This window comes from Magnolia sinica, chromosome 14 (assembly GCF_029962835.1).
Source record: "Magnolia sinica isolate HGM2019 chromosome 14, MsV1, whole genome shotgun sequence".
Lineage (NCBI taxonomy): Eukaryota > Viridiplantae > Streptophyta > Magnoliopsida > Magnoliales > Magnoliaceae > Magnolia > Magnolia sinica.
In genome coordinates this window covers 70,738,172-70,760,651 of record NC_080586.1, presented here as the reverse complement: position 1 = coordinate 70,760,651, position 22,480 = coordinate 70,738,172, and the positions used below count along the sequence as shown (strand labels likewise).

General features: G+C 40.6%; 1 protein-coding gene across 2 annotated transcripts in view; it reads right to left on the bottom strand.

Moving 5' to 3' along the window:
- Positions 1–1,462: 1,462 nt before the first annotated feature.
- Positions 1,463–22,480, bottom strand: part of LOC131226119 (protein HUA2-LIKE 2-like) — a 39,931-nt gene continuing 18,913 nt past the window's right edge. The window contains exons 3-12 of one of the 2 annotated variants that reach the window (XM_058221820.1): positions 8,285–10,441; positions 7,097–7,634; positions 5,310–5,418; positions 5,105–5,217; positions 4,831–5,015; positions 4,257–4,725; positions 3,659–4,130; positions 3,374–3,559; positions 1,938–1,989; positions 1,463–1,858 (exon numbers count right to left, since the gene is read on the bottom strand). In XM_058221820.1, the coding sequence (XP_058077803.1) occupies positions 1,964–1,989; positions 3,374–3,559; positions 3,659–4,130; positions 4,257–4,725; positions 4,831–5,015; positions 5,105–5,217; positions 5,310–5,418; positions 7,097–7,634; positions 8,285–10,441 (4,255 nt within the window). In that variant the 3' untranslated portion in view covers positions 1,463–1,858; positions 1,938–1,963. The remainder of the gene's footprint in view (positions 1,859–1,937; positions 1,990–3,373; positions 3,560–3,658; positions 4,131–4,256; positions 4,726–4,830; positions 5,016–5,104; positions 5,218–5,309; positions 5,419–7,096; positions 7,635–8,284; positions 10,442–22,480) is intronic. The other variant, XM_058221819.1, reaches the window with a different exon arrangement.

Genomic DNA, 22,480 nt, shown 5'->3' with positions numbered 1-22,480 from the left:
AAGTCAGGCCTAAAGCCAAGTTGGGCTCCTCAAGCTTGGATGTCAAACGTGTTATATCTATAGAGGTGCTCCAAGAGTACTATCAAGTTATAGTTGTGCTTGTTACATTGGGACACTTAGTCCAATCCATCGATCCAATAGGTCCACCATTTCATGGGCTACCATGCAAACATCACAAAATTCTGATAAATATGAATCATTTGATCAATGGCCTTTCATTATGGATGGCCAAGATTTTTATTTTTTTTTAATGGTCCAATTTACAATTTGATACATCTATTTGTTAGGGCCAGTCATGGATTTCTCAAGATTCCAAAGAACCCCTTCTTTAGGGCAACTCAGTTTGATCAATTGTACTGTCGAAGTGGACCAGCACAACTAGAAGCAGTGCTCTGATAGAGCATTTATCTATTTATTTTGCACATTGCCTCCCTTATAGAAAACTGGGATATCAAATGTGTACATTGTGGCCCACATGAGTAAACTGGCTTGATTTTTCACACCAAAATATCTATCATGTCCCACTGGGCTGCGCTTCATACGTATGTGCTGGCTTTAGCAAAATCTACTCAATTCTCTCCTAAAAATATGAATGTGACTTGGAGCTTAGCCAAATCCACCCAATTCTCTCCTAAAATATGAATGTGAATCAAGGGTTTGCTAAATCCTCCCAATTCACTCCTAAAATATGAATGTGATTTAGGGCCCACTTGGAGGTACTTGCGAAAAAGAGAATCCAATTTAGGTCCACTAGGACACACTTGTAGGTTTCAAGCCTTCTTTTCCCAACCTAAAAACAATCTGATTGGTTTTTGGCTTGGTACATCTACACACAGTATCGAAAACACCTGTTTGGCTCAAAAGGCCATTTACCCGTCAAAAGCCCCTTTTAGACAGTGCATCCAAACGGGCCCTTGTAGTGTGAAGTATCTTAATTCTCACCTTTCATAATGCTATACCCACCATAATCGTGTACCAATCAGATAACCAGTACCCGACGAGATTGGACCCAATTTTGAAATGGGTATTAAAGGGCAGACCCGACCCAGGACTGGGTCCTAGAATCGGAACAGGGCCATGTTTGCTGAGGAGGCGCCTATGCCTGTGGGTATGATACTAATTTGGGGGGTTGTGTGTGTGTGTGGAGGGGGGGATTTTCTGCAATGAAGTTGACAAGAAAATGAGTCTTAGTCTTTGAGGAAATTTTCTGTATTAAATTTCTATATTTACAATGACAAGGTCTGCCCGCATCTCTTATCAAACCAACAATCAAACGCATATCCTAAAAGAACTGTAATCGGTTTCATCTCCACAACTTACTCTTGATTACAGTTGCTAAGCGATTCAAAGCCTGGGTTGCAGTAACTCTATCCTCATTTAGAAAAAGAAAAAAGAAACGCCTGAAATCCTTATAGAAACAAAAGGATGTGCAATTCCAATTTTTTTTAAAAAAATAAAAATAAAAATAAATTACATTGCAAAACTTGGGCTTACAGATGGACAGTAAGTCCGCAGGCGTTTCCTTCTCCGCAGTCTCTGTAAAACTAATAATAACATGATGATTAATACATGGACCGCATAAAGCTAGAATACAGCTCTCCCCCATCAATGACTTTCTTTCCGCTGTCTGCATTTGCAGATAATAGAGTACATATATACAATGAGGCGGACAACATGTGCGTCTTCCAAGGCCGCATGTGCCATCCTTCAGGGATTCAATATGCAATCTTTCGGTGTTAGTCCTCTTCCAAAAATCTCTCTTGAATGGATGGAATTAATTTCACAGAAAGAATATCACAAGCACCTGAGAAGGAACACTCTGCACGGTCCAGAATGAAAAAGACCAACAACCCAACAACTGTAAGGAAACAATCACATAAAATTCCAAAGTTTCGATACGTGGGAAGTTACTTATGTTTTTAAAGGCAGTGATGTACCAGCACAGCTAGCTCCATGGTGATGGTTATCTTGGCCTCCAGAAGTTCGAAGCTGCAAGACCCAAAAAAAAAATGAGCCTTGAATTCATGCAAGAAGTGGACTACAATACACAAACCCAGGGCAAAGAAATGTAACAAAGAGCTCCTAGTCTGGTGCAATAGAGCTGAATTTCACCAAAAGATGTTCCATTTTGTGGTTGCATGGAACGTGGGTTGTGTGCCTGTACCACATGCAATATGTACACCACCCGAGATCTATGGGGAAACGAGATGCTTTACATGAAATCCACTCTATCCATCATGTGAGCCACATCATACTCACCGTGCATAGCAAAAAAATCAACTCCATCCCAAACTCGGGTGCGGCCAGCATCGTTTCATTATTGTTCCAGTAGGGCATGTGGCATGTGCATTACACACGGAGAGAGGATGGAGGAACGAAATCGAAGCAGGAGGGTCAGGCCGAGAGTTTTGTGAGCAGAGAGATCTATGATCTCTGGCTGCATATGGCACCTGATAGCAGGCACTTGAAATGGTACAAGTGGAATATATTAACTCAAATTAAACCGACTAAATGGGGAACCCACTCCCCACTAATTTAAAGTTCAACAATCAAATCGTTTGGACAATCCTAACCTCAGATTTGTGGATACTTGTTTTTGGAAATAAAACCCTTGGATATTTTTCATTTTGACCGTCCAATAAATGTCCAGCAATCTAATAATTAGATAACCGAATAAAAGTAGGTTTTGGTTCATGACACAACTAAGCTATTACCCATAGTTTGGACAGTTTATTTGAATTACTTGTATGCCACATCAATTTCTCAATAATTTCTGTCTGTCTGTGTGTCATCCATCTCTCTCTACCGAGTACCAAAGTATTTCTCAGAGAAAAGTAGGCATTCATCAGGCTTTTTGCAGGTAAAATGCAAGATGTTGGCTGCTTTTGCTGGTGAAATCTAAGCTGTCCGATGCAGATTTTTTAATTCCTAAAAAACCCTTAAAACGTAGTAAAAAGGTCTTTCATGTCCTCTTGAATGTTCGATCCGCAGCGTCCCTCCAAAAACTATTTGTGAGGGCAAAAATGTCCAAACATCTATGTGGTGTGGCCAACTTGAGTTGTTGATAGGTCAGATGTCTGTCCCGATGACCTATCACATAGTGGATCACCTGATAGATGGAGGGGAAGTTGCAAACACAACATAATGGGCCCCACAGATTCTCAAGCGTTATTCGTGTTTCCCATACAAGGGGGGGGGGGGGGGGGGAATTATAAAAATTTTAAAAATAATAATAAAATAAAATAACAGGAAAGGAAAACAAACTAGAGAGGAGAGGGCAGCCGCATCGACAGCTCCTGTCCAAAGTGCTCCTCACCTTCTTTTATTTAAGATTCAATAAAACAATAAAGTGGCTATTTTCCAAATAACGCACCTCCATTTGCTCCAGAAATTTGATTATCCTGTGGGGGTCGCAATGTAGTTACAGGGTGCCGATAATTCAATCCCCTGGAAGGAATAGACCACCCACTATTTGAGATTGGTGCATGTTCTGACGGCGGACGGCGATAGGGAACTGGAGCATATGACGCTTCAGCCTTATTAGGATGCCCAGGACCGGCTGAAAAAAGGAAAAGAAGTGAAAAAGAAATTTGGTTGGCAAGAGCTTCCATCACAAATACAAGTAACCATATCTAGAAGTTAGTGTAGAAGGCACTACCTGAATGAACAGGTGCAGAAAATCTACGTCTTTCATCAATCTCATGTTGGGAAGGACCCATCCTCCCTCGATGACTGTATGAATGTTCACTGAGCGCTTCGTGTCCAAATTGCGAATTTTTAGCAGAATGAGAGGAAGAACAACCCATCCAAGACTCTGCCCTTTGGTGTGTGTCTGCCCGTACATACGAGAACTGGTTTGAGACGGTGGGAGGGGGCGGATGAAGATGATGTGCCTTATTAGGCAGTGTTGCCCCACCTAACTGCTGCATATCATTCCCAGTAGGCATAGAGGGATGGGAGCTAAAACCACTGTAAGAACTGGAACTATAAGAAGAAACGGGTGTTGTCATCTGTGTTGAAACATCTCTGTATCCAGGAGCATAATAAGGCCCTGTATCCAAGGATGTCGAGTTCGTATTTGGCACGTTTGGCTGCTGACTAACAGATTGTGGCACATGGCTTTGCATACTCTGCAGGCAGAGATGTATCCATGAAGGCAATTTCAGAATATTATCAACATGACACTTCCGACTCATCTCCAACCAAAAAGAAATAAATCTCAAAACCAACAAAATTGATCTGGATGGGATACTTACATTTGCACTCTGGTAGTGCTGAGAGTCCATAGTATCAGCAGAGGGATGAGTTAGTGCTGAGGGAGGGGGAGGGGGAGGGGGAGGGGGAGCCCCTGGTGGAGGGGAAGACGGGAGAGGGGGAGGAGATGGCGGCATCTCTTCAGGGAGTGGAGGGGCAAACGGCAAAGGCCGTTGGTCGAACTGACAGTGGGAAGATAGCACAGTATCGGTTCCCATAACATTATGTCCAGAGTTCATTTCAGCTTCACAGGAAGGGGACACATCCTCCATTTCGAGCTCACCATCAACATCTTCCAAAATATGTGGATGCTTTTCAGTAGCAAATGCAGAAGTTGCCTGCTCATCGCCGTTTCCAGAATTCTGTTCAGGGGTGACAGCCTCAAAACTCTTTTCATCAGTAGCATCTTCTTCCTCATCATCATCAATCATACGAGGCATGACAAAACCCGGAAGCTGAAAACTCGTGTTGCTGAGGCCAAATATTAATATCCAGTAAGATGGTTGTAAGAAAATACCCAGCGGAACTTGGTAGAAAGAGAGAGAGAGAGAGAGAGAGAGAGAGAGAGTAACAAACCTTCCATACTCATCAACGAGCATTCCCTCCATTTCCCTTATAGGATCGTTCAGAGACCTCTCTGTTCTTGACGGTCGGCGAGAAAAGGAACTAGTGAATGATCCATCATTAGAATCCAGTTCTCGCATGTGGTGCCGAACAATGGATTCTGGAAAGGTTTTTCTTTCTAGCCAAAGCTTCAGGACCTTTTCAAAAAAAAAAAAAGAGATGTATCTGAATACTAGAATTAAACCAAATAAACAGAAAGTGGGGAAGCAACAGTACAATTGCATGCCTTAAGGCATTGCCTGCGATTTTCTCTGGCAGCATTTCCGGGAGGAGCAGCAGCAGACAACAAACGAGGAAGCACCGGTTGGACAGCTGAAAGGAACATATCTCCAATGCCACCTGCAAATTTTCAACTAAATTCTTTAAAGCATCATCTGGGTACGGTATATATCATCCATCACCATCAAAGGCGAAGGCAATCACGGAAATACCTCTCTGGCCCCGAGAGCACTGAATAATAGAATCAACAAGGAAGAACAGATCCACCCTTCGGTGTAAGCTTGACTCGCTTTCCAAATTATGAAGAAGAAGTTCAACCACCTACATCAAACAAATTATATAAAAACACCAAGAAGAGAAAGTTTTGCATCAACACTAACAAATGTCAAGTTGCCTCCGTTATGACATCCAAAGTGTACTCAAATGTATCCAGTTCAATATCTATCATGCATTAAGTACTGCAATTGGTAGAAGTACTGAATTTTTTATTCTTCATTTTTTTGAGCATCCAAAGTGTACTCAAATGTATCCAGTTCAATGTCTATCATGCATTATGTACTGCAATTGGTAGAAGTACGACTGAAACCAAAAGCAAAGAGCAAGGCCCAAAACAAGGAAAAAGAACGAATCAGCTAAAACTGGCCTAAGCAGTTTTAACCATCGCTGACCATTCCTTTACAAGACCACTAACTTTACAAATAACCCCATTGACTCCCATATCCACATTCCTAAAACATCTCCCATTTTCAGCTCCCCAAATGGACCAAAGCCCCGCCATGAGAGTCAGCCTCCAAAAGATTTTGTGAGATTGATCCGGATTCCATCCATGACAAACCCAAAGCATCTCTCCCAAACCAAACCCGACATCGCCCAGTCTACATGAAGCATGGAGACTCCAAACACTAGTCGCGAACGAACAATGAATGAAGAGATGATCAATCGTCTCCGCACTTCTCATACACATCAGACAAACATTGGGGAGGATCAATGCTCTTCTCTGGAGGTAGTCAACAGTTAGAATCCTTTTTCCTAGCCACTAACCAGACGAAGATTACCACGAGGGGAGGAGCACCGTAAAAGCCAAAAAATGAAAGAGGGGGGGGGGGGATCCAATGCATCGGAAACAAGGTTAAAGAGCAATATGACCAACAATTTTCCGGACCGATTCTCGAACCAAAACATCAAGTCTTCAATGGAAAGTAACTTTCCCAAGGACCTGCAACGTCTCAGCAATCTTGGCTTCCAACAAATTCCTGTGGCAGGGGGGAGCCCACACTACCTCTCATCCAACCATAGAAAAACAATCCGTCGCCACAATTTAAAGGTCCAAAAATGATGCGATGAAGGAAGCAACGTTACAAAGCAAGATGGGCAATATACGGTATGAAAACTGAAAATCAGTCCTTCAATTGGACAGATTTAATCAACTTTCTGACTTCTATCTAACACCCCCAGAAAGAAACTGACAAATGTTAAAAAGTACAGAAAATCAGAGTGTCAAGAAAAAACCCACAAAGAAGTAAAAAATGTGCAATAAAATATTAGAAATGCCACACTGATATTTTGAACAAAGACTGGCTTCAGCAACTTCTTCATGTCAATTTGCATGCTTGGAATTTTACATTTATAAACAAGTACAGTTTCCAATTTGTCTTTTCTTTTCCTTTGAAGAATCAAATTTAATTTCATTCTTATAAATGCAACATGCATAGATATCTTTTAGATTATTTGATCTTTTACTTTAAATAAATATTCAGCTGATTTTTTTTAAAGAACAAAGAAACAGAAGAGACATAAATATAAACTCTGATCAATGTTTTAAAAGATTGGAAAGAGCATAATGACATCAGGTTTTGAAATGTATATAGATCATGCACATGGCAAGAAAAATAAGTTATTAAGTGGCAAAGCATGCTGATTGATTTGAGTGAATCTTATGTGATCAAAACATATATCCAAATAATAATGAGAGAAGGAAAGGTAACAGGAATGCCCTTACCTCACCAGCAATCCCATATTTGGCACAGTCAATTGCAAGGCGTGTTGCCCGACCTATACTCTCTTTTGTCCTTGATAATGTCCCAAGCACAGCCTCGAAAGATTTCCACACAACATTTGCTTCAGCCTGACCCGTCCATTTGCCTATGGGTTTCAGTCTATGAATTGACATTGAGTCAAATCTTCTTTCTTCATCCATATCAAGTACATGCATAGAATTCTTCCGGTGTGCACTAGCACCAGGACTTCTACCATTAACTGGGATACCATTCCCATCATCCAAAGCAGGAACATGGTGCATCAAGGCATTGGTAGGAGACGCTCGCTCGGAAGAATTGATCACATGGACTGGAGGTGAGCTTGATACAGCATCAAAAGAAACCTTATCATCTGAGGCATTGTCGGAGATGGAAGTAGAACGAGAAAAATGTCTCTTTGCCTGAGCAGCTGCAATCAAAGCCTTCATGGATGTCAAGTCTAAGTAAGCATCTCTGTCCTTTGGCATTCGTTTACCTTTTACTTCTTTTTCAACCTCACACCTGCAATGCCATAATGAATAATACCTTGAGCATATTAGCACAAATGCTAAAGAATTTTGGAACAAGCAAAAAGAAAGGCAACAAGCATAGTAGACTTAAAATTGTGTTCAAGTATTATTTTTGTTCAAAAAATAGAATTCTGTTCACACGCATTTGAATGCATATTAAGCTACTGTGTGTTTGAGCCGCGCAGGTCCCACCGTGATGTGTATGTGGAATCCACACCATGCATCTAGTGAGCCCAACCATGTTAGGCCTGGCCTAGATGCCAAAACCCAGCCAGATACATAACTCAGGTGAGCAACAGAGAGAACAATGGAGGGCATAGGGAGGTTGACGACCAGTAGCAACTTCTAGATAGAATATGGTGTTCACCATGTTTACACCAAAAAACAGGCAATTCAAAAACTCAGGTGGGCTGATACATTGCACCCTGTGGTATCCCACCAGAATTTTGGATCAGTATGATTCTTGGGATGTATAGTGACCATGAGGTGACACACCATATGCATGGTTTGGATTCTGCATATACATCATGTGGGGGTGCAACACAGCTCAAGCAGCATGGTAAAGTGTGGAATGCATATGAAGAAAACCATAGAGAATAAAAGAACATGACTAGTTACAACAAACTATTATGAAAAGCTTACATCTCCCTAACTTTGCTGTTCTCGTCTGACTGAGACCTCAAAGTCTTGGTAGTTGGACAGCCTCCATCTGCATCTGACAGAGGCATACCAGTACCATTTAGAGGCAACAAACTGCCAACATCTTCAGCCTTGGAAACTGAATCCAGCCTCTGTGAAATAGGTTCCAAAATTTCATGTTCTCCATCTGATTTGTCTGCTTGATAATAGTCACCCTCCCCCTTGAAGGCATCATCAGTAGGCTCCTTGCTTGGTACCAAAAACTTCTTGTTGCCATCTTCTGTGACATGTGAAGACTGCTTGGATGCACTTTGACTAGGTTTAATATTACCCTGTTCATCACACTGAGATGAACAAGGTTGTGGATTTTCGACATGGATCTTATTTTTGGCAGTTTTAATGGATGAACCATCAAAGTGTATGGCATCCGCATAATTTCCAGCCTCTATAAGCACTTCTTTGCAGTCCTCATGTTTTGGGAAGCTATAATTTCCACAAAGCATGTCACCGGGTTTTGCATCTGAAGAAATCTTTGTGATTTCCTCAGGATTTGGGGGGGCTGATATCAAAGCCAATCCAGATGTACTATCATGAGATGTATCGTTACCAGAAGAGTGTGCATCCCATTTTTCTATAGTACTACCCACTCTGTTATCAGCAGCAGCACAGAGAAAAGTTGACTCATTGGGAGTCCTGCACCCATTTGATAGGATTTCTGTGGGTCTTGGGTCTTCAGCATATGTAGCTTCAGCCACGTTGGCAGACATTGCTTCTAGAGCACGATGAAGGCGTTTAGAGGGAGGCAAAGCAGCTTCACCATCCACTGAACCACCTCTCAAATGATATTTCTTGGTTTTCCAAAGCTCTGGATCATTTTCTGCAAAATGAGTAAACGATTTTGAAGGTGATGAGTTATTTACAGCTTCCTTAACCCCCAACGAGGTGCTATCAGCAGGACAGTTATCATCATGACTAAAGGCCATGGTACATTTCCCTGAATGATTCATTAGAGCCTCCTGTACAGATGTCTCTTTAGTATATACAGAATCATCAACCTGCTTAGTCTCTGCGCATAGTTTACCCATACGAGCCCTGGCTCGTTTTACTAGAGGCAAATGCTCATCACCATCTGCCTTGTGAAATCTCTCACTTGACCTTTCCCAATCATTGGGAGAAGTTGGAAGGTTTTTAATTGACCCAACTACCTCTAAACTTGTCTCCTTCTCCAATTTCAGACATGTTTCTGTATCATGAGTAACTCGCTTTCTGTTTGGTTTCCGTTTCTTCTTGAGCACACCAGCCGTAGTCTGGAGTTCAAGCCTTCCACTCAACTCAACGCCATTCTCGAAATCCTCAGAGACAACCCCAGAGTGTTCAATTTTGCCACCAGACTCTATTGTGCTTCCCTTGTTTAAACTAACAGCCTCAGATTCCATTGCTAATGCTTCAGATCCAATGTCTTCATCACTCCAGTTAGAAACAGTAGCCGCAGAACAAGCAAGTGAATCTATATCATGGCAAGTGGAGTGGTCAGGTGATTTCCTAATAAGCTTATTCCTTCCTATAGGTTCGTGGCTTATGCCATCCATTACCGGCATGACAGGCTTCGGAAATTTAGAGTGTTCAACCCTTGATGAACTTCTAGACCTGCGAACTGCCACTGGCCTTCTCTGTATCACACAGCTCTGAAGGGGTGTCTCTCTTGACCTCTTTCTCAACAATTTAGGAATAGATGAAGGTGCTTCTCTAAGATCCTGACTGGAAGTATTTTTAGCTGGCTCCTCAGATTCTGTCTGCATACAATGTGGATCAGTGATTTCCTTCGAAGGCACAGGAATTTCGATAGGATTGCACGAGTCGCTTCTGACTATAGAAGAATGAGGCGTTTCTGACTGAGGTTCATGCATTGGCGCAGGGCTTTGTGTTGGACTCTTCACCCAAGACTTGCCTTTAGAACCATCCAAACTCCCAGCATTCGACACTGTGCCTTCATCGCCCGAATTTGACTCATCTTGGTTCTGTTTCTTTGACTTTTCATAGCTATCAATAATCTCATCTACTGCACGAACAAAATCAGCTCCCTTACCCTGACGTTTAAGAAGAAGAGTTTTCTTTTTCTCTTCAGTAAAAGCTTCAACATCAGCAGGGTTGCAGAAGCCACTGCATAAGACAAAACCCACATTAGCAGAAAACTAAGATATAAATCAAAGCAGTTAAGTCCAAGGCATTCATCATATTCATATCAAGTTCTACGAATAGGCCTTACGCATCATTAAGCATTTGATTAGCTTATAATTGCAGACAATGAAGTGTAGAAAATGAAGTATCATCCCATCCCATGTAACCAAGAAGCAAATAGTTTCTTTTTTCTTTGTTATGAATCAAGCAATATACAACATAACACTAAAAATAGTTAAATGTTGCCAGCATAGAGCAAGTTTACCAAATAAACCCAACCTAATAATCACAATAGATAAGAGCATAATATTATTAGAAAATCAGTTGTTTAATAGTACCCAAATTAACAACCCAAAGCATATACGTGCAATAATTCACTCTAGAGCTGTCTTAATGATGTAATCCAAATTAGTAGGCCTTCCAAAACAAGCACCTGAGGATAGAAGGCTTAGAAGAAGAAACATTGGATAGCCTAGAGATAAAAAGTGAAAAGCACTAACTGCAAAATGAAGCCATGACGAGCAAATGGAGAAAAGAGGTCCCACATCTTAAAATTCCTCAGGGTCCTGAAAAGGTCAACTTCCAAGAGGCATAACTTTGCACTTGTACATCCATTGTACATGATCTTTTACTCGTTTCTGATGCAAAATCATTTGATCCACCAAGTAGGGTCTACAAAGGAACCCATGCTGTATGATCAGATAATAGACCAGCATTTAGGGCCTGTTTGATTTCCCAAATTCACTGTAAATGCCCTGTAAAAAACCAATTATTACAATTTCACCCTGTTTGAAAATAGGCAGGTATTTCTGCTTTGAAAACCAGTCCAAAAGGACTGGCTTATATTTGTGGGCCCCATCGTGATGTATATGACATCCGCACCGTCCATCCGTTTTACCAAAACATTTTGAGACATGAGCCGAAAAATGAGGCAGATCCAGCACTCAAGTGGCTCACACCAAAGTAAACAGTGGCCCCAAGAAGTTTTTAACGGTGAGTGTTCGATTCCATTTTTCCTGTGCTGTGGTCCACTTGAACTTTGAATCTGCCTCATTTTTTGGCTCATGGCCTAAATTCAGTTGGCATAACGGATGGACGGTGTGGATAAGCCACATACATCACAGCAGGCCCCACATATATTTGGCAGCATCCTCAATTTTAGCATTGAAAAAAATATGAGTCAAATCAACCCTCGAGAACGATGCGGTAATTACTAAAGGAAATAATTATTACCAATTTGCAATGCATTTACAGAGGATTTGGGAAATCTAACAGGCCCTTATAGTCCAATTAGACTGGAACCCACAGATTCATTACATGAACCCAATAACCAATGGTCCAATAGACCTGCAGGCCCACACAGAATCAGATGGATAAAAACACCAACAGACTCGATTGTGGGGCCTACAAGTCCAATGAGAAGCTACTAATGGACTCAGATAAAAATTTGATTGTATTTTGGTACTAGTATAAAAACCATACAGCAAGAATACACCATATGGTTGTATACAAGGCATTCCATAACGGTAATGGTGGCCGTAAAAGCCACCGCCGACATGTTGTGATACGGGCTATAATTGCTGTTACGCGAACACCAATTCCCTGTAGAAAAGAGAGAGAGAGAGAGAGAGAGAGAGAGAGAGAGAGCCTCGGCCTACACTGGACGAAGGCACAACTATCTGCTTCTTAGTCTTCCCGGTAACTAAATTGCCACTGTAAAAAGTATAGTAGCCTGACGTAGAGTGACAATCATCTGGAGAACATGGCCAATCTGCATCCGAGTCATCCTTAAATATCAAGTTTATCATGTAAGCTAAATAAGAGGCCACATCCAGAATGTAGCGGAAGATGCAGCGAACTGCTTCAAAGTGGCAAGAACAAGGAGCATGCATGAACTGACTAACCAAACTAACAACATGAGACAGATCTAGACGAGTGATCATCAAATATATCAATCTCCCAACCAAGAGCTGGTACATGTGAGGATCATCAAGAAATTCTCCATCATCTGCCCTGAGCTTCTTATTGATTTCCAATGGAGAATCAATAGGATTGACACCGAGATTACCAGTTGAAGTGAACAAACCAATGGCATATTTTTGTTAAGACAAAACTATAACCTTTTTGGAACAAGAGACTTCAATTCCAAGGAAATATTTTTGCGGTCCTAGGTCTTTGATATCAAACACCTTGCTCAGATATAGTTACAACTCAGAAATCTCATTAGCATCATCACCTATAATAAGAATATCATCCACATAGACACTAGCAATAATGATCTCATTCACATCCCTCTTGACAAACATAGAATGATCAAAATGAATGCGAGAAAATCTAATACCATTCAAGGCCCCACTAAACTTGTCGAATCAGGCTCGGGGAGCCTACTTCAAACCATATATCGCCTTCTTCAGACGACATACCTTTCACTCTTCCTTTCAAATATGCATATATGATCATGGCACATATGCATATTTTCGCATATGTGCCATGATCGCACATGTGATCTACATGTGCACATATGCAGTCACACATGACAACATTGATCACTATTCAACAAGACATTTTTAATGTCAAGTTAATGCAGGGGCCAATGCAAATTGGCAACAAGAGGAATAATCACATGAATAGAGTTCATCTTAGCAACAGGAGAAAAGGTTTCGGAATAATCCTCACTAAAAGTTTGCGTAATGCCTTTAGCTAAAAGGTGAGTTTTATGTCGAGCTATACTTCCATAAAGATTATACTGAGTGCATACACCTAACGACAACCTACAAGATTCTTCTCAGTTGGTAACACAGCCATCTCCCATGTAAAATTCTTTTCAAGAACTACCAACTCCTCCTCCACAACTTGTCGCCACATAGGAGAAATAAAAGGGTCCTTAAGATTTTTAGAAATGGTGGACAAAGAGCACTCAATAGCATAAACAAAGGACTTGTGCTAATAGGAAACAAAGCTTTGAATGGAATGAGAGGTACATTGGTTTTTTTTTTTTTTTTTTTTTTTTTTTTGTTGTTGTTGTGCTTTTCTAATAGCTACAGGAAAGTCCATGGAAGAATCGCATAAATATTGATCAACATAAATAGGCGAACGAGTAGCAACACTATTAGTACTTACAGCCAATGGAGCATGCTTCATGGTGTCCTGAAAAAGAATAGGATTACAAACATTTCTTCATTCATACACCTTCAGGTTGGACTTAGTAGAATCAGTAGCAACCTTATCTCTAGCATTATCGAGTTTGGAAGAAATAGACAGTATTTTCATCAAACTCGAGGACAGGGACAAGAAGAACCAAGAATGGTGCCCCCCTTTCCATTATAAATAATAATAATAATAATAATAATAATAATAATAAAACGAAGTGTCTTCAACAGACTTTACATCCGTAGAAACATAACGTTTTAGTAATTGGATTAAAACATTAATACCCCTTTTATAAAGACAATTATCCCAAAAAAAAAAAAAAATGCATTTGACAACTCAATTTAATAATTTATTTCTAAGAGTATTAGTATTATATACATAATACACACAAAAGACCCGCAATGGAATTTCAAGGATTGGATGGAAGGCTGAAAAAAAGTGGACAGGTGACTCTCTGGCAAGAAGCTTGGTACGAAGACGATGAATCAAATAACAGGCTGTGAGAACAACATCTAACCAAAAAGATTTGGGAACAAACATACCAACGAAGAGAGCATGAGTGACTTCTAAAATGTCTATTTTTTCCTTTTAGTAATTCCATTTTATTGCGGTGTATATGCGCATGTGGTCTAAGAATTAATACAATGCTTATGAAATCAAGAAAACATGGTATGGGAAACATACTCTTTTGCATTATCTGTACGAAGAGTTCTAAAATTCACACTAAATTGATTTTTTACCCAACTATGAAATACTTTGAAAATAGAGCTAAGCTCATCTCTAATTTTCATCCAATAAATCAGCATTATACGAGATGCATCATCAATAAACGAGACAAAAGTATTTAAATCCATTAGAAATAATAAGAATGCACCTCACACATCCGAATGAATCAACGAAAAACTTTTGTTGGACTGTTTCTCCACAAGAGGATAAATTGACTTAGTGTTTGGCTAAGACACAACCTCACACTGTAAGTTTTTGATATCATTAAACTCGACTGACGCAAGTAATAAAGACAAACTAGACTCAAAAGATGATCAAACCTATAATGCGAGATGAAAAGGTTTTCCTTCTTGACACAAAGGGCCTATTTGGGAGCGTGGATTTGAAATCCTCCTATGTGTGTTTGGCACCCTGGATTGGGAATCAATTTTAATCCAAAAGTAGCTATGCATGGTATATTTACAGGGGTTTGAATTTAATTACTAATTCAACTTTAAAATCTCTAATTAGTGACGTATGTAATGTTTGACACAATGGTTGTAAAAAGCCCGTTGAAATATATGCTTTGCCCGAAAATGATGAAATTCCACGTCTCGAATGGGCCACAAGCACAAGATCATGTCCGAGTGACTAACCAACGATTTTTAACCATTGATTTACATGGACAATGTTTGGACGGTGTTGATCATCATATTAAAGTAATTATAGTGATTCAATTGATAATCTAATTGTTTTTGGATATCATTAGTGGGTCATGTGCCCAATAGAATAATAGTCTGGTGGCACACATGTTACACACGCAACTCTTGGAAGGATTTTAAATGTAATCCAAGCTCTCACCGTGGATTTCAAACCCCCTCTTTGAGGGGATTTGAAAACCCCAGTAACTTTATGCTGCCAAACAACCAGGGGATTTGAAATTCCCTCAAATCCCCCCAAATCCATGGTGCCAAATGACCCCTAAGACGCTCACTAATATGACTTGAAGTATTTAAATAAAATATATATATATATAACCATCATTTTCATGTCCACCACCAAGCAACATCTTCATCTACAGGTACTGGAAAACACGACAATCATAATAAAAGTCACACTACAATCCAGAATCCAGATCCTTTGTAACCTTACTGATAGCAAATTAAACACAACATTAGGAATCAATAAGGCATATGACAAGGACAGGTGGAGAAACATATACAGTACCCTTAGCCCCCTCCAATAAGTGTTAGGGCACCATCTGCTAACTTCACACTAACTAAATTTGGATTAGGAGTAAATAAAGAAAAAGAACTAGATATACCTATTATATGATAAGTAGCCCTTGAATCAATAATGTAAGACCCGTAACCCTGTGAGACTGATTGTACGCTTCGTTTTCAGTGTCGGGACGTTTCGGGCATACCAGATCGGTGAGCTTCGATCGTAACCCTATTTCAGTACCAAAACGACCTGAGACTTTACCTTGGCGATCGTGCAGACCCTGCGATTCCAAAGCCGTGTGGCACGCCCCATTTTGACACCCAGATTAGAAATTGCAGCTTTTTACACAATCCAAGGTGGGCCGCACAACGCACACATGGCACAAGCCCCACTTGTACAAATCTCGAGATAGTCCAATCACATCCCATCAATCTATCACCACCTACCCCCATCACCTTTTTCATTTCCCCATGTAAGAGAAGCCCCAAGAATCAACACTCATCATTCCTCTTATCTTTTTCTCTCCTTTCTACCCTATCCCAAATTCCCTACCTCAAAAGCCTTCCTACGTATGAACTTTTTCATTCCCATTTTTTTTGCTAAAGTTTGAGAAGAGAGATGGGGAGAGAAAATAAAGAAATATTAGAGAGATGGTTTGAGAAAAGAGAGAGCTTGAGAGAGATTAGGAAGAGATCTAGAGGTTAAGAGGAAGAGAAAAGAAAAGAGAGACTAGAGGAGATTAGGTGTGGAGAGGACCTTGGTGGACCGTCCAATCATCGATCCGGCCCGATCCGGCCGTTCATCCAACGTTGTGAGTGCATGGGAGGATAAAAACCCTCCCTTTGTGTTATCCCATTTTTGGTGGGGCCACAAGGGTTGGACCCACATTGAGAGTGTATGGTGGACCCCATAGTGACGGGGGCCGCCACGATGGCCAGATCTTTCTTGCCTTGCTTTTTCTTTCCTTTTCTGATGCGGACATCACACCACCACTCTGTACATATCAGAGACGTAGGCGTCGACAGGCTATGTTGGCACTTTCACTTTGGCGACTAATGGTGATCACCAGTGGTCATCGGCGAGCATTAAAAAAGCATGGATGACATGGATCATATTTGGAGATCATCTTACCGTTGATCATCGTCTACATGATTATCCATCCATTAGATAGTCTTGTGTCCCATCATGGCGCTATCCAATGTTTGGATTATGTTGGACCCTTTTGTCAGTTAATTCTTTTATGTTATTTGATGATTTGGACATTTTAGTTTGTGATTGGACAGTGGACATCTATTTGCTACATAAGATAGTTTTTGGGAGGGTAGATTAGACTTTTTAACCTTTAGGACATAATGGGTATTTTGCTTTTGTTTCTAAAGGGATAGAATTGTCATTTCAACAAATTTTTGCTATAAAATAAAGTAAGAGGGATAGGGATGTCCAACCCTATCTATTATGAATTTGGAGAAAAATCTGAGGCCTTGTAGGAGTTCTCTTCTTCCTTCATCATTGTGAAGGCTAGATCTTGGATAGAAGCCTAGAAGGTGTGAGGTCACTCTATCATCCGTCCCTAAGATCCTTCCTCTTCTGCTTCGTGCTTAATGAATCGTAGGTGGTAGGTCTTTTTGAATCTTCAATTCTAAGATAAGATCTTTTCATTATTCTCACTTGGATTTTATTTTACTTGATCCTATGGGCCACCTAAACCCATCTTCAATCATTTACAGACCCGACCCGTGCATGGATCACACAATCAACCCACACGTGTGACCGTTCGACCACCGGTGTGACTGCTGCACGCACGTGTGGGGCCCGCTTGATCTGATTTTGAATTGGTTGTGTTCCTTTGTCCATAAAAGGCAACTTAATTTCAGTCGTTTGCGTTCAAACTTTCACCTATTGTACCCAAATTATTCCTATGCTAGTTGGAAAATATTTTTCTTTAAGCCATATTTTCTGAGTGCTTTGTTTGGCCAAAGGGCTAATGATTATGATTTGGCCTTGAATCATACCCATCATCTCCTGGGCTTCACGTTGTTTGCATGTGCATTACACTTTGGCATGGTGATTTTTATATAGTCCTTTGATTTTAAATTAAATCTTAGTCACACAGCTAGTTTTGCATAATTCTACATCACTTTCCTTTCCCTTTCTTCTTCCTACTTTGATAGTGTTGTGGGGCCCACAAGTAAAAACGTTGTTGGAGAGCGTGCCTCGCATGCTATAACAGCCTGGACCACCTTGTGTGGCCCACTGTGATGTTTATTTTTCATCTAACCTATTGATTTTGGTCACGCAATTTTGGACGGTGGAAAACCACCAAGATTAGATTTATCTAAAGCTCTTTGGCCCACCATGAGCTGGTCCCTCCGATGGGCAGATTAGATTTTCTAAGTGGGCCCCACCACCCCTTAAATCAGAAAGAGAGAGAGAGAGACTCGAATCTTCCTCATTTTTCGGCCTATGGCCTAAAATGATATGGAGAAATACATGGATGACGTGGATCGACCAAATACATCAAGGTGGGTCCCACGAGTGGGGGCACCACTCCCACATCTGCATGGGGGCGCTGGTTGCCCAGCCCCACCGTTCCTTGTGGTGTGGTCCACCTGAGGGTTGGATCAACTTCATTTTTGGGCTCAACATTTAAAATGAGCTGGGAAAACAAATGAGCGGTGTAGATCTAATAAATTCATCAAGGTGGGAACCCATTTCAACCCCCCCCCCCCCATGTCGCTCACGGTGTGGCCCACCTAAGATATTGATCAAATTTGGCTCGATGCCTAAAATGAGCTAGGGATTCGAATGGACGACGTGGATTACACACACACACACACCATGGTGGGGCCCACTCGGTGGCCTTCCCAAACCAAGCAACGGCGTTTCTAGACGACGTTGCATCCAGTGGCAGCAGCCGCTGCCCCCCCTCTCTTTCAGATTTAAGGAGTGGTAGGGCCCACATAGAAAATCCACTTCACCCATCAAATTGGCCAGTTCATAGTGGGCCAAGGAGCTTTGGATCAACCTAATCTTAGTGGTTTTCCACCATCCAAAACTGTGTGACCAAAATCAATAGGTTAGATGGAAAATAAACATCACGGTGGGCCACACAAGGTGGTCCGCGCTATGATAGCATGCGGAGCACGCTCTCCAACAGCGTTTCGACGTGTGAGCCCCACAATACTATCAAAGTAAGAAGAATAAAGGGAAAGGAAGGGGAAAGAAAAAGCAAAGGAAGAAAGATCCAGCCATTGGGGTGGCCTCCCGCCACTATGGGGTCCACCATACACTCCATACATGGTTAAGGTGGGTCCCACCCTTGTGGGCCCAACAAAAAATGGGATAACGCAAAAAATCAAGAGTTTTTTATCCTCCCATACACTCACAACGTCGGATGAACGGTCGGATTAGGCCGGATCGATGATGGGAAGTTCCACTAAGGTTCTCTCCACTCTTAATCTCATCTAGTCTCTTTTCTTTTATCTTCCTCTTAACCTCTAAATCTCTCTCTTTTCTCAAATCATCTCTCTAATTTTCTCTCTAATCTTTCTTTCTTTTCTCTCTTCTCAAACTTTAGCAAAAAAATGGGAATAAAAAGGTTCATACGTAAGAAGGCTTTTGAGGTAAAGAATTTGGGATAGGGAGTGGATTTTAGGAAATGGAGAGGTTAGAAAGGAGAGAGAGAGATAAGAGAAATGATGAGTGTTAACTCTTGGGGCTTCTCTTGCATCGGGAAGGGAAAAAAGTGATGGGGGTAGGTGGTGATGGATTGATGGGATATGATTGAACTACCTCGATATATATACAAGTGGGGCCCGCGCCACACATGCGTTGTGCGGCCCACCTCGGATTGCGCCAAAAACTGCGTGTTGAAATGGGGCGTACCGCACGACAACGCCTGCGCAGTCGCCAAAGTACAAGTCTCAGGTCATTTCGATACTGAAATAGGGTTACGATCGAAGCTCGCCGATCTGGTCCGCCTAGAACGTGCCGGCACTGAAAACGAAGCGTACGATCGGTCCCACAAGGTTACAGGTCTTACAGCTCTCCCCTCCTAATAGAAAATTTCATCCTCAAAATTTCTCAACCAAACCTTACACAAGGCAAACTTGCCAGGGTGCTATGTTCAAAGTTTCTAAGTTCTCAAATAGGAATGCTAATTTTAGACTCAAGTTGCAATGAAAACCTGGGGTGTGTTTCTAAATTTCCGAGATTGGGATTCTAATCATTCCAAGTTCACAACAATCGCATGGTGAAAGATAGTTAACCTAAGGCTATTAGTAGATACGTGATTTCATCCGCAGGTTTTCCCAAGTTATGCTCTGATACCATCTCCTGTCACGCCCCAAACTCAGGAACCGGGCTCACTAAATTCTCTACCGCCGAATTTCGTTGTCGACAGCCTCCTTGTGGAATCCCAGGATCAGAACCTGGCTGGCGTATGGGAACTGGGAGCCGAGAATGGAGCAATACGAAGGCTTTCACCGCCAGATTTGGAGCTCAGGAATTTTGTAAGCCCGTTCATCGAGTTTGGGGCGTGACAAATAATCTAAAGACTTGACACAAAAGTAGTATGAAAGACTAGACGTGTTACTTGTCCGCGCCAAGGAAGTAGATGAGGAAGCCTTATTCTTTTCTTCTTCTTCTTTTTTTAAACGTTAAGGAGGACTTATTCTTTTTTCTTTTCTTTTCTTTTCTTTTTTTAAGGTTGAGGCCTTATTCTAAATGGTACCCTTAACAAAGTAAAGTACCATATTCATATTTTGAGAGATAAACCACATCATCAACTGATGGAACTATAAGTGAAGTTGTGTAACGTGTTGCCTTCCCAACAAGAATTTGAGACCTTGTCATCCAAGGCAGCAGAATTAGCCACTCTATCTTGAAGACGACCATGAAAAACCCAGCAATAGTCAACGGTGCGTCCATGTATACCACAATGAGTACACAACCAATCCATGCTACGACCATAGCTAGTACTCCATCCACAGCTTCTACCATCATCACGACCACTTATTCTTATACCATGTCCATGACTAGCAGTAACATCGGTATGATCAAAGTTTGTGAATCTTGTCGCTAAGGCAAATTTTTTAACCACAATTGAACCCATAGTTGTCCCACGCTTTCATCATGTAATAGTGAATTATATACATTATTAAGCAACAATAAAGAAGGTGGTCCAAGAATTTGAGCACGAATTGGTTCAAAATCAGTATTAAGACCCACCAATAACTCAAAGATCTGGTTCTTTTCAATGCTTTTTTATACACATCTGCATCCATAGAAAAGACAATTAGAAGATTGTCAAGGGATAATTCTTACCACAGACCACGCATCTTGGCAAAATAATTAGACACAAATCTCTCCCCGTCACAAGTGACTAATTTTCTGATAGTTATTATAAATGCAGGCCATATTGTTCTGATAAGCATAAAATTCATAAGCCGTCAACCAAATCTCACGAGCAGTAGATAGCGAAAAAAGTTCTTCGCTAACTTTTGGTTCCATAAAGTCATGACATAACCAACAAATTGTCTAATTTCTATTCAGCATATGAGGGATCAGTAGTGGAGGGCGTTTCTTTTATACTACTATATACATATCTCAACTTTTGTTTACTTCCAATAAACATCTCAACTGCTTTAGACCACTGAAGGTAATTACTTGACTTCAGTTTGTGCTGTAATCTATAGGCTAGGGTTCTCAAAATGAATAAACAACTGTTCCATTTTGAAATTGACAGGGTCTATAGTCTCAGTTATTAATGATGAAACCATATAAAATCTCAAACAACCAATACCAAAACAACGCTATAAACAGTAATAGCAAGGAGAACGAAGGACTAAAATAAGAAATTCCAACAAATGTCCAAACCTAATCACACACAGAAAGGGGTCCTGCAGCAAAAAAAACAAAAAAAACAAAAAAACAAAAATAGATTAATTACCCGATTGCTGTGGAAAAATATGGTTGCTGGAAACTAGGACAAAAAATACCCAAAATTTTGCCCTCATTAATAAAAAAAAAAAATTTTAAAATTCAGCAAAATCCATCCGAAGCAACATAAAAATTTGCTTCAACAGGTCTCTTGCTCGTTAGATGAGCTGGTAGAGACAGTATAGTGTGTGTGAGTGATCCAAGGTTCAATCCCTGGTATTGTTACCTTTCAAAAAAAGAATCTGCTTCGATAGGAAAAATCCAGCAAACCCTAAACAAGGCAACAAAATTCTATTTCAACATAAAAAATCCAACAAACCCTTGCCAAGGCAACAAAAGAATCTGCTTTAACAGAAAAAAAAAAAAAAAAAAAATTCCAGCAAACCCTAGCCAAGGCAACACAACCTGCCTCAACAAATATATTTTTAAAAAAAATAAAAAATCCAGCACACCCTAGCCAAGGGAACACAAAAATTAGCAAGTCCTTCAGAAAAAACTTTTGTAAATAAAAAAATGAAGAAGAATTTCCAGCAAAATCTCAATTGGACAGCACTAAAATCAGCAAGGACATCAAATCCAACATCCCATGATTTAAAACCCTATAAAAATAATTTGAAGAAACTTTTAAAAGAAGAAGAAACCCTATAAAAAATTAGGATCTGATTCCACGTTAAGAAGAACGGAGAATTTGAGAGAGAGGGAGAGCATACGGGGCTTAAATGTCCAGCCCTCTCTTATTTATAATAATAAATTTAAGGCAATATTACATATATGCCCTTATATGAAGGAAAAAAACTAAAGGAAAGCTACGGGACAAATAAGGAAAGCATGAAACAAAGATAAAATGCTGAAAAATTAAGGACAAAGGTCCATAACATATAAGACCCAGGTGTATGTACCTGTGGGCCGAATCATAGGCCCACACGCATATACACCCACACTATACATGATCCATAGTCCATACAATTGATATTGTGGGGATGCAGTTGAATTTAAATTCTT